Source organism: Myxocyprinus asiaticus, chromosome 15 (assembly GCF_019703515.2).
Source record: "Myxocyprinus asiaticus isolate MX2 ecotype Aquarium Trade chromosome 15, UBuf_Myxa_2, whole genome shotgun sequence".
NCBI classification, from domain to species: domain Eukaryota; kingdom Metazoa; phylum Chordata; class Actinopteri; order Cypriniformes; family Catostomidae; genus Myxocyprinus; species Myxocyprinus asiaticus.
This window is the reverse complement of record NC_059358.1, coordinates 3,812,951-3,823,586: the sequence shown is the minus strand read 5'-3', so window position 1 is coordinate 3,823,586 and position 10,636 is coordinate 3,812,951. Positions and strand designations below refer to the sequence as shown.

At 36.0% G+C, this 10,636-nt stretch overlaps 1 protein-coding gene and 1 non-coding gene across 2 annotated transcripts; one reads left to right on the top strand and one right to left on the bottom strand.

The window, feature by feature from the left end:
* Positions 1–211: 211 nt before the first annotated feature.
* On the bottom strand, positions 212–8,900 carry etfb (electron transfer flavoprotein subunit beta). The gene is made up of 7 exons (XM_051719450.1): positions 8,775–8,900; positions 5,679–5,837; positions 4,092–4,250; positions 3,911–3,973; positions 3,520–3,678; positions 3,185–3,397; positions 212–773 (listed from the first exon to the last, which is right to left on the bottom strand). The coding sequence occupies exons 1-6, from the start codon at positions 8,826–8,828 to the stop codon at positions 3,227–3,229; spliced, it is 765 nt and encodes a 254-aa protein (XP_051575410.1). The 5' UTR covers positions 8,829–8,900; the 3' UTR covers positions 212–773; positions 3,185–3,226.
* trnal-aag (transfer RNA leucine (anticodon AAG)) lies at positions 7,622–7,703 on the top strand. The gene has a single exon. It is a non-coding gene; the product is annotated as a tRNA-Leu (tRNA).
* Positions 8,901–10,636: the final 1,736 nt, after the last annotated feature.

Genomic DNA, 10,636 nt, shown 5'->3' with positions numbered 1-10,636 from the left:
TATAACAAAACATTAAACACTAACAAGTCTCCCTGTTTATATTCATCTTGCACAAAGACACAAAATAACACTTAATTTTAACATTTTCTCTCTCTGTCAAGTCAAAGCATACTGGGAACTAGAAATCATCTGCCTAGTTAGCTTACAGCACATTTAAGGTCAGCTGCTAACAGCTAAATTAATAAGACACAAGAAATAATGATACGAAAAAGGCATTTTTTTTTTTTATTGTCATCGAATGATACTGTACAATCACAACTATTTCAGAGGCACGAAGTGTTTTTGATCATGCTAAGAGACACAGTCCGGCCAAACATGATGGTTAACTTTAAACAATATAACCTGAAAAAGAGCCACCAAAACCTGTGCTCACTCATACTACTCTGATAACAGCTTTTCATTACACAACCAATGACAGCAAACACAGATAAGGTCCCTCCAGGTCAAGTGAGGTTACAGATGTTTTGAGTGAACATTTCACGAATAGAATGGCTTATTTTAGCAGTTCATTGAATAGACGTTGTCTATAAATGTTCCCTACAGTATTAAAGATTCTATCTATTGAAATACACAGAAAAACTGGTGAACCCATGCTAGGACGGATGGGGTTTTAAAAGCACAGTGTCTCTCAGCATCCACACAAACATTATGGAGTCAAAAACACAGAGGAAAAGGAACTACAAGAACTGGTCTGGATTTGTGATGGGGCCGACTCCGATTTTACTGGCCTCAATGTTTGATCGATGTTCGTTCCATCACCAGTGATTGAGAACCTGAAGATGTTGGAGGAAAAGACAAAGAAAGTATACAATAGACACAGTGATTATTAAAAAGCATTCATAAAGACTAAAGGCTGTTAATAATGTGGACATCATTTCAGTACAGACTGCAAGACATAATGACAAATACTGTAAATACTATTAGATTGAATTACATTTGGGTCAATGACATGATACTCATTTTTTATTTATTTATTTTTGTCTGGATCAATTAAGTATTTCAAACATCGTTAATCTTCCTATTGTATTAGGGTCATTTTTGACCCGGAACAGGTAAAGAATATGTTATAAATACTGCATAGTTTTTGGTACTGGAACCAAATGTTGTGACTTTGTCAAGACCATTAAAACTAATTTTTGTATAAAAATGGTTTAAGAGAAATAACAATTTAAAACAAATTGTTCCTACATTTTTGACCCGTAAGGGAAGAACCAGTTGAAAACGTTCACCGTAGGACTTTTTGGATGTTTTACAGCTTTAAATAGCTTTCTGTACATTTAAGAATCAAATCTGACCTAAAAATACTGTAACATTTTCTCAAATTTAGCCCTTAGCCCCATTCTGTTCTCTAGCTCCCCTACCTTCTCTACTCGGTACTGCATCTTTCCTACACATTGCATATTTTCTCTAAAACAGGGTTTGTGCACACATGCACAGTTTTTTACAGTTTTGAACATTAAAAATAAAATACGTTTACTAACATGATTTTATATGATAGGGTACTATGGGGCTAAAGCCCCCCTAAATGTAAAAGACAGTGGGAACATTAGTGGGAAGGAATTTTGACTGAGAATAGAGATTCACATGTTCTCAATTTGTAACTCTAAAATGCACACTGTTGTTTTGTACGAGCAGAATAAATCAGAAATTGTTGTAATATAGTTAAGATATTATAAAATGTTAAAAGTGATTGAAATAAATGTAAATTGAGGAAATTTTCATTATACACTTTCAGGCCACAACAAAACAGGTTTACCTTAAGGGGTGTCTTTTGTGCAACTGTCAACTAATCAAGAGTTTCTGCATTTTTAAAGAGCAGCTATTATGGTTTTTCAAATATGACCTTTCATTTAGTGTGTTATATAGCTGTTTGTGAATGTAAAAAAGTCTGCAAAGTTTCAAAAATCAAAGTGCACGACAAATGGAGTTATTGACTCCCAAAAGAAAGAACCGACTCTGAACACCTGAAACGAGTCGTTAGTAATTCCAGACTTACTTCCTGTACTAACCTACGAAATTTGGTAACAAAAAACCCGCCTCTGGTCTTCACTGGCTGCTCGCGAACAGCTTTGACCCGCCCTCAAACACTACACTAAGCGGTAGACCAATCACAACAGACTGGGACATCTGACCAATCAGAGCAGAGTAGGCTCTCTGAAAGGAGGAGTTTAGAATGAATCCTTTAGAACGGATCATTGAACGAGTCGTTTGAGACACTGGGAAAAAAAAGGTAATGCTGCAATTTAAATTATGAGCAAATTAAAGTGTTTTTTGACCTTGGATGCATGTAAATCTATTGTATGAGACCTTTAAAACTAAATTAGGCACGTTTAAAAACCATAATAGGTGCTCTTTAATGGTTTTCAATACAGGTCAAAAATGACCCGAAGGACTAAAGGAGGCTGCAGTTTCTTAAGACAATAGGAGGGGTAAAAAGGCTATTCACACACATTTTGACATTTCTATGAAAAGGCACATGTCTAACAGGTCAGAGTAAACCCAAGAAAATGTATTGATATTCATAACTCAAAAATGCCTGATACTCGTGTGTGTGTGTGTGTGTGTGTATATATATATATATATATATATATATATATATATATATATATATATATATATATATATATATACACTCAAGGTGAAAGGAAAGTACTGTATCTTTTAAATTATGGTTATACCATTTGATATTTTTAAGTTATTAAATGTTTCTTTCTTCCTCTTTTTTTTTTTTTTTTTTTTAGAAAATATTTGAAATGATTTTCAAAAATGTATTAAACCAACATGGAAACAAATATGAAATTTCTATGAGCTTTACAATTTTAAATCATCACGGACAACCTTATTTGTCAATGACCCCTTAACTTGAGGTTCTCTTGGTTAGTATCATCATTTTCTCTCTTTGTCCCTGCTGTTTTTTTCCTCCTGTGCCTTTAAGAGTTTTATGTAAATATCCCCTTCTCATGTGAAACAATAAACAGTTCTTTGTTGCGCTCATACACTCGTTTCTGGTTTACGGCCGGCTCGTTCTTATGAACAGGCCAAAATGTAATTAGCTCATCACTGATAACCTTCCCCTCCACCAAAGCTCTGAAATCTTATTTGCACATTGCGCCAGGTTTTGACGTCACTGACGCCAAATGATGACGTTTAAGGTGAACTATTCCTTAAATCCCATTCTTCTTACCTTCACTGTTAGTCTGTAGTGCCCCTCCAGCATCTTCTTCCTCTATATCCTTCCTGCCTCTTTCAGTTTGCCCACCAGATCATCCACCGTCTCCACTTTGACTCCAGCTAGTCTCTGAGGAGGTTCATCTACCCGAAGCACCTCCAACCGTGATGTCACATCCACTCCCAGGTCTCCAGGCTTCATGTTTGTAATCTTCTTCTTCTTGGCTTTCTGCAGAAGCACAAAAAGAGAGAGCCATCATAGTCGTATCTTTACAAATAGGGATCATTTCATTGTCTGAATGTCTCATTCTCTGAAAGTCTCCCTGTGTAAATAGTGTAAGGTCACTGTACCATAATATTAGGCAGCGTGGCATATCTGGGCGTGTTGAGACGGAGGTCAGCGGTCACTACAGCTGGCATTTTGATCTTAATGGTCTCCAGTCCACCATCAACTTCTCTCACCACTTTAAGCTTGTCTCCATCAATGGTCACCTCAGATGCAAATGTTCCCTAAAAAATGAATGAATGAATGGTTAATCCATAAATATGTTCGAGTAAACATTATTCAGCTAAAGGATTTTACCAGATCATTGGATGCAGTGTGAAAGTGAAGAAATTACGACAGAAATATATTTCTATTGTATAATAACAACAATAAATCAATAATATATTACAATATGATATTCAAGTGGACTCATCTAAACTAAATAAGTTCAGAGTCAAGCAAAACCAAATAACTGACCTGTGGCCAGTCCAACAGTGCTGCTGTCATCTGCCCAGTTTGATTGCAGTCATCATCTATAGCCTGCAAGAGCAACATCACCATGATCAGAATTTCACTGGAAGAACCTCTCATGAATATTTATTTGAAATATACAGTATTAAAATATATTTGAAAATATTTCAACATGGCTTTCAGCTACCTGTTTACCCAGTATGATCAAATCTGCTTCTTCTTTCTTGGCCAGGGCAGCCAGAATCTTGGAGACCTGCAGGGGACCAAGCGTCTCGTAGTCTTTTCCAGAAACTTCCACATGTATGCCGCGGTCTGCTCCCATGGCCAGAGCCGTCCGGATCGTCTCCTACAATAAACACATTTCTACAATGCTACAATGACCTTTACGAAGTGCAGGGCCCAATGAAATATTTTCCCAAATTCTGCGTTTTTCATTTTGAATTTTTTTGGATACCATGTTTTATGTTTCAAAACGGTGTCTAATGAAATGAATTCATAAAACGCTAAGTAAATTAATAAAAGTATTATTAATAATAATTATATAAAACAAATATTTCATGTAACATTATTGTACAAAGTAATTATTATTACTTCTGCTGTATGATGAATATCATATTTTTCTATACAGTAATAATATATTTATGTCATAAATTTCACACAACCAGTTGAATCTTGCTTTTATTTTGCCGGAAAACTGAGTGAAGAAGACTCACTGATTCAGAGGCGCACAGTGCAGGTAGACTATATATTATTTATTTAATTTAAACTGCATCCTTTTGTGGTTTTATAATCATACTTGGCCACATTTGAATTTTATTAATTTTCAAATTGTCATTAATTTCATCCTACATTTGTCAAATTCCATGAAATTTTGCATTTCAATTCCATTTTTATGGCTTGGCATTTTCCACATCACAGGAATCATAGGGCCATAGAAGTGTATTTCATTTAAAATCCTCTTTAGTAATTAATGAGTCAAAACCGTATTAGCGAGGACACAGAATGGCCACAGATGGATCTACAACTTACACCTAAAAACAAGTAAAAACAAGTAAAAAATGTAATTCAACAACAGAAACAAACTGGTACATTTTGTAGATTTACTGTTTGAAACATTAAAACTACACTAATGTATATATATATATATATATATATATATATATATATATATATATATATATATATATATATATATATATATATATATATATATATATATATATATATATATATATATACATACATATATTATATATATTAGCCTGTTTTTAAGATTTACAAATATCAATTTCATAACAAAATTCCATTGAATTGTTTTGTGCAATGTTTAGTCAAATTAAATTAATACAACTTAAAATATTGTATTTTTAATTTTATTTTATTAAAAATTACTCAGTTTAATTTAATGGAATTTAGTTATGAAATTGAAATGCGTAAATCTTAAAATTACTTTTGCAATTTTCAAACCATTAGGCCTGGATATCAGGAAGCATCTTGCAATAAAATAAAAATGATAAAACAGTTCCAAGTTCCAACTCTCCAATCTGATTGGATGAGCTACGTTTAAAGCCGATTTAATGAATACGGGTGTCTTTTATCATATTGCTCTTGCTGCTGTTTTAGAAAAGCAATAAGCAATGAGAGGTTGTACATTACAGTGAATTTACCAAAGAATTACCACATACAACCATGGTCTTTTGGACTACATTTATGGTGCTTTTATGACATGGGTGAAATATATCCCTTTAATACCAGTAGTACAACTGTTTCTTACCTGTACTTGTTGAGGACCACAGCTGACTGCCACAACCTCCTTCACAAGCTTCTTCTCCTTGAGTTTGACGGCCTCCTCCACTGCGATCTCACAGAAGGGGTTCATCGAATGCTTGACGCCATCTGTGACCACTCCTGTGTGATCCGGTTTGACTCGGATCTGAGGTGAACAGAGAGAGTGATTGAAAGAGAAATGTCTTTCATCATTATTTTAATGTTGATTCCATTATCAACATAAATTAAAGAATAAAACCATTTATTATTGTTTCTGTTAGTTTTCTTATTATTATTCTGCGTCCATTCTTGACGTCTATGGTTGCCCATAGAAGTGTATGTAGGAAAATGATGAAATTTGGCAGACTGATAGGCGTGGGTATCACTAGTCTCCACACAAAATTTGGGGCCTCTAACTTACACACTCTAGCGCCACCAACAGTTCAAAATTTCACCTACGTTTCGGCTTTTGATAACTTTTGAATCTTTTAGAAACAAAATTCCTTTTTCTTCCTTCGGTCATGCCAAGTTTCAATAGGTCGCATCATTTTTAAGCTCCACCCACTATATTTTTTGTCATTTTAAATTTTCCGGGGAAAAAAAACAACAACTACTTTTTCAATCTCCTCCTAGACCGTATGTCCGATTCACTCAATATTTTGCATGTGTCATTCTAGGGACAATTATGACAAAAAAAGTTTTGAGATTCATGATCATAGACCAAACTTTTCTCATCATCTGCATCAACAGACTCGACTGTGAGTATGCCAAAATGGACGTGAAGCTGTGCCTTCGCAACTCTTTAGCATACTGATGCGAAACTTGGTATATGTCTTCACAAGCATGACGTGAAAGTACCTGAAGAGTTTCCGCACAGCGCCACCTAGTGGTCAAGAAATACGAAAAATGGCCATTTTAGCTTATATAACTTCTGAATAGTTTGACCTAAAATCATGAAACTGTTCTCTTTAGATTGCTTGGGGCATACAGAGACGAATAATATCCAATTTGCCATGGTCTACCATACTTCCTGTTGAAAACCTACTTTTTCAAACTCCTAGGCCATACATGCGATTTGCACAAAATTTGGCATGTATCATGTAGGGACACTTATGATAAAAAGTTATGAAAGCCCTTCTGATAGACCAAACCGTTCTCGTGTAACGCATAAACAAATTAAATGGCAAGGTGCCAATAAGAATCTGAGACTATCTCATGAATGCTTTGGCATATTGCAACTTCGAATGTGGCATTGTGACCAAGCCCTGGCAATACCATACCATTTTGTGACAGCGCCACCTATTGGTCAAAAGTTATAAGCACTTTTGTTACACAACAAGTCATTAAACTAATTTATTTTTTCACCACTATACTTAAAATAATCACCGGAATTCTAAATTCAATCAAAATGTTTGCCATTAGTGTGGTTGGCCCTATAATTGCTGCTTGCAGTTATATTCATTATATGATTATAACCACTGTACAGTCTTTAGGTAACTGTAGTATTTTTCATTTATAACAATATGGTATGGTTCGATAAAGATGGTCACTTTCACAAAGCAGAACTGGGGATTGTCAAAAAAAAAAACTTCAACAGCGTCTCTTATTTCTAAGTGAGAGGCTACATGTTCGACCTACAATGACCTGCACGCATAGTTTGCCAAAGATGGCATGGAGGACACAGACAGATCCAGATACCAGGCTGTTTTATAGTCCAAAACATGCAGACAACACAAACTGATCAGTCTGTGACCCCAGCGATATCCTCATGTAAAGGTATAAGGATTATTAGATCATATCTGAGTCTCCCAATTTGATGATAACAAACAAAAGCCTGCAAACTATGACAATAACCAGCCCACTGCCTGTTTTAAAATGCTTTGAATGGCACAGACTGATCGGATGAGCTGTTATGACTATTATGATGATATTGGACAGTGTATTATGAAAGGTAGCGTGGCCGAGCGGTCCAAGGCGCTGGATTAAGGCTCCAGTCTCTTCGGGGGCGTGGGTTTGAATCCCACCGCTGCCAGTGTGATCTTTTGGGGCAGTGGTGGCTCAGTGGTTAAGGCTCTGGGTTACTGATCAGAAGGTGAAGGGTTCAAGCCCCAGCACTGCCAAGATGCCACTGTTGGGCCCTTGAGCAAGGCCCTTGACCCTATCTGCTCCAGGGGTGCCGTATCATGGCTTACCCTGCACTCTGACCCCAGCTTAGCTGGGATATGTGAAAAAAAGAATTTCACTGTATATGTGCAAATGTATAATGTGTGATAAATAAATACAATTATAATTATAATTATAACCAGACCTGACAATCAGCCAATCAGTGAGTTACATAAAAGAAACTCACTTTTTGACCTCTGGTTGCTTGATATTTGCTGACAATTTCCAGCAGTAAGCCTCCATCTAAAACTATTTCAAAACAGCATTATGCAAATTCTTCTATTATTCAGTTTTATGATGTCACATTAATTGAGAGGCTACATGGTATATTTGTACTTTTAAAAATTCAATTGACAAGCTGCAGGAACATTTAAAATGAACAAATCAATGCGAAAACGATGATAAAAAAAGTAGTGAAAAACATAAACTACCTAAAATATTTAACCTAGAATCTTGATGTTGATTAAAAAAAATAAAAATAAAAATAATAATAATAAAAATGGCCACGGAAACGTTATGCGACTTGCCAAAACAGAACAGTTAAAGACCAAAGATGCCAAAACTAGCCAATGAGTTTTGCCTCCAGATCACATTTTCATATCTGACCACATATATTTATATTGCTCTTAGATAACTACAGCTGTACAGGTGAGTTCATGTGAATTCTGCAGCCCTGAGAGTGAACACAGAGCTCATTATTGATCTTGAAATCCACAAGGCAAAGTATTTTGTCTATTTACGGATGATTTTGTGTAAGTAAAGCAACAAAGCCCATATATAACACTGACCTTGATCTAAAAGTTCAGTTCACATGTCTAACCACATTCAATAACACCGCCGGCCAACTCTCTTCGATGACAGTTCTAAGTAGGACAACTGGATATTTTCAAATAAACAAAAGCATTTGCGAGACTTCAGTAAAAGATAAACTCATGTTTACCTTGACAGCATAGTCAATGACCCGTTTAACTCCGACCAGAACTCGAGCGCTCATCGTGAATGTTCAGTTGTCTGCTGGAGAACCGCCGGAACGAAAACACTTCAGTAGAAGAACCGAGCCGTAGCGATATTGATGTAACGCCATTTGGGGGCGGGACGTTAAAGGCACGCCCATCCCCTGAGCCAATGAAATCGTCCAGATCCGTGAGCTGTCAATCAAATCCAGGGATTTGGCCAATCATGTACTCCGGGTGCTCTTACAACTGCGGTCGGGTTGAACCGACGGTAAAAGTCGTTCCTTTGATAAGTAGGTTAAAGGTCGTGTGATTGTTGTGACTAAAACGCAGCGGTGAGAGCACATCTAAAGCATACTACTATTAAATGACCTCCTAAAAAATGATGGGAGAAACGAAGCTTTCAGAAATCACGAACTGAACTGAATCAATTGCTTTGCAAAATGATTCACTGTTTTGCAGTGATCTAAACAACGCATGCTTTTTTTAAAATAAAGTTGGTCTTCATACTAATTACATTTTTATTTTATTTTTATACTCCTATATTAAAAATCAATTTATGCTTCCAATTTCTAACATCGTCTGTAAGAAATAAACACACACTTGTAAGCGAGAGGATTAAAGGATTTGAACTCATGATATACGAAACAAGTCTAAATTGATTCCCAACAGAGCGCAACAGTTTGGTTTCGGAAGTAAAAAATCCCATTTATTTTTTCCATAGACAAACTGATTTTCAAGTCATCGATAGCTTATAAACGTCCATCAATGGTATATGCTTCCGTTGAAGCCGTCAGTCCACGTTATTTCAACTTCACTGTTTAAAAATCGTGTTTAGTTGCGGAATTCCTGGTGAACAACTACACTACCCATGATCCAGCAGAGAACGATCCACCAATCAGAGAATAATAAAAATAAATAAAAAAAAGTGCGCCAACAATGCCCAGCAGTGACCGCCCACTCCCATAGCGCACTGTGAATGATGAAATCAAGTCGGTCTCCCTTCACTCTCAAACTACTTATATATTTATACGTATATATGAATATTTTTCAGTAAACGTATTGTTACTTATAATCAACGACTTCAAATCAATAGTTTTATATATTTTCCTCATTTTTTTATCCGATGATATCATTTGCAATGCTTCATGGGATTGTAGTTCATTCCCTCATTAAACACGTTAAGTACACAGTCTTGTACTTTTGTCTTTTTGTCCAATTTTAAAATATTTTTTGCTTAAAATCAAAGTTTCTAATGTTGTGATTCACCTCGGAGCTGGTTGTTTTGATTCATGCCTTAGAACTCTTTTATAAAGGATTTTATGAAAAGCCTATGGGAAAAAAAATGAATGAGAATAATATTTCCGAAACCAGACCGCTGAAAAAGTGGACGGGCACTGATGCGCTCTATTTATTTATTTATTGGGCTACACACTCAGGTGCAGACGCTCATCTGTGTTATATCCAACACACTCTCACGGTAAAATCATCAGGATTCGTACGATTTTTCTAAATTTGGCTAATTCGTATGATATCCTACGACTGCACTTGTATGAATTCCTGGCTGTCACTACAGCCAATGACGTCGCTGGACTTCGTTTCCATCTAATACGCGACAATTACTTGCTCCTTTCACACACAACATCCTCCTATCATGTTTACACACTACTGATTGGTTAAGTTTAGATAAGGGGTTTGGGTAAGGGCATAATAAGAATAAGTATGTCCTTAACGCCTCGTGCACAGATCTTGCGCTTACTTCTCATTAGACATCCAGGAATTTGCACGTGATGAAGTCGTTCCAGTTTATGCGAACAACATCGTGCTAGACCATACAAAATAGCCAACT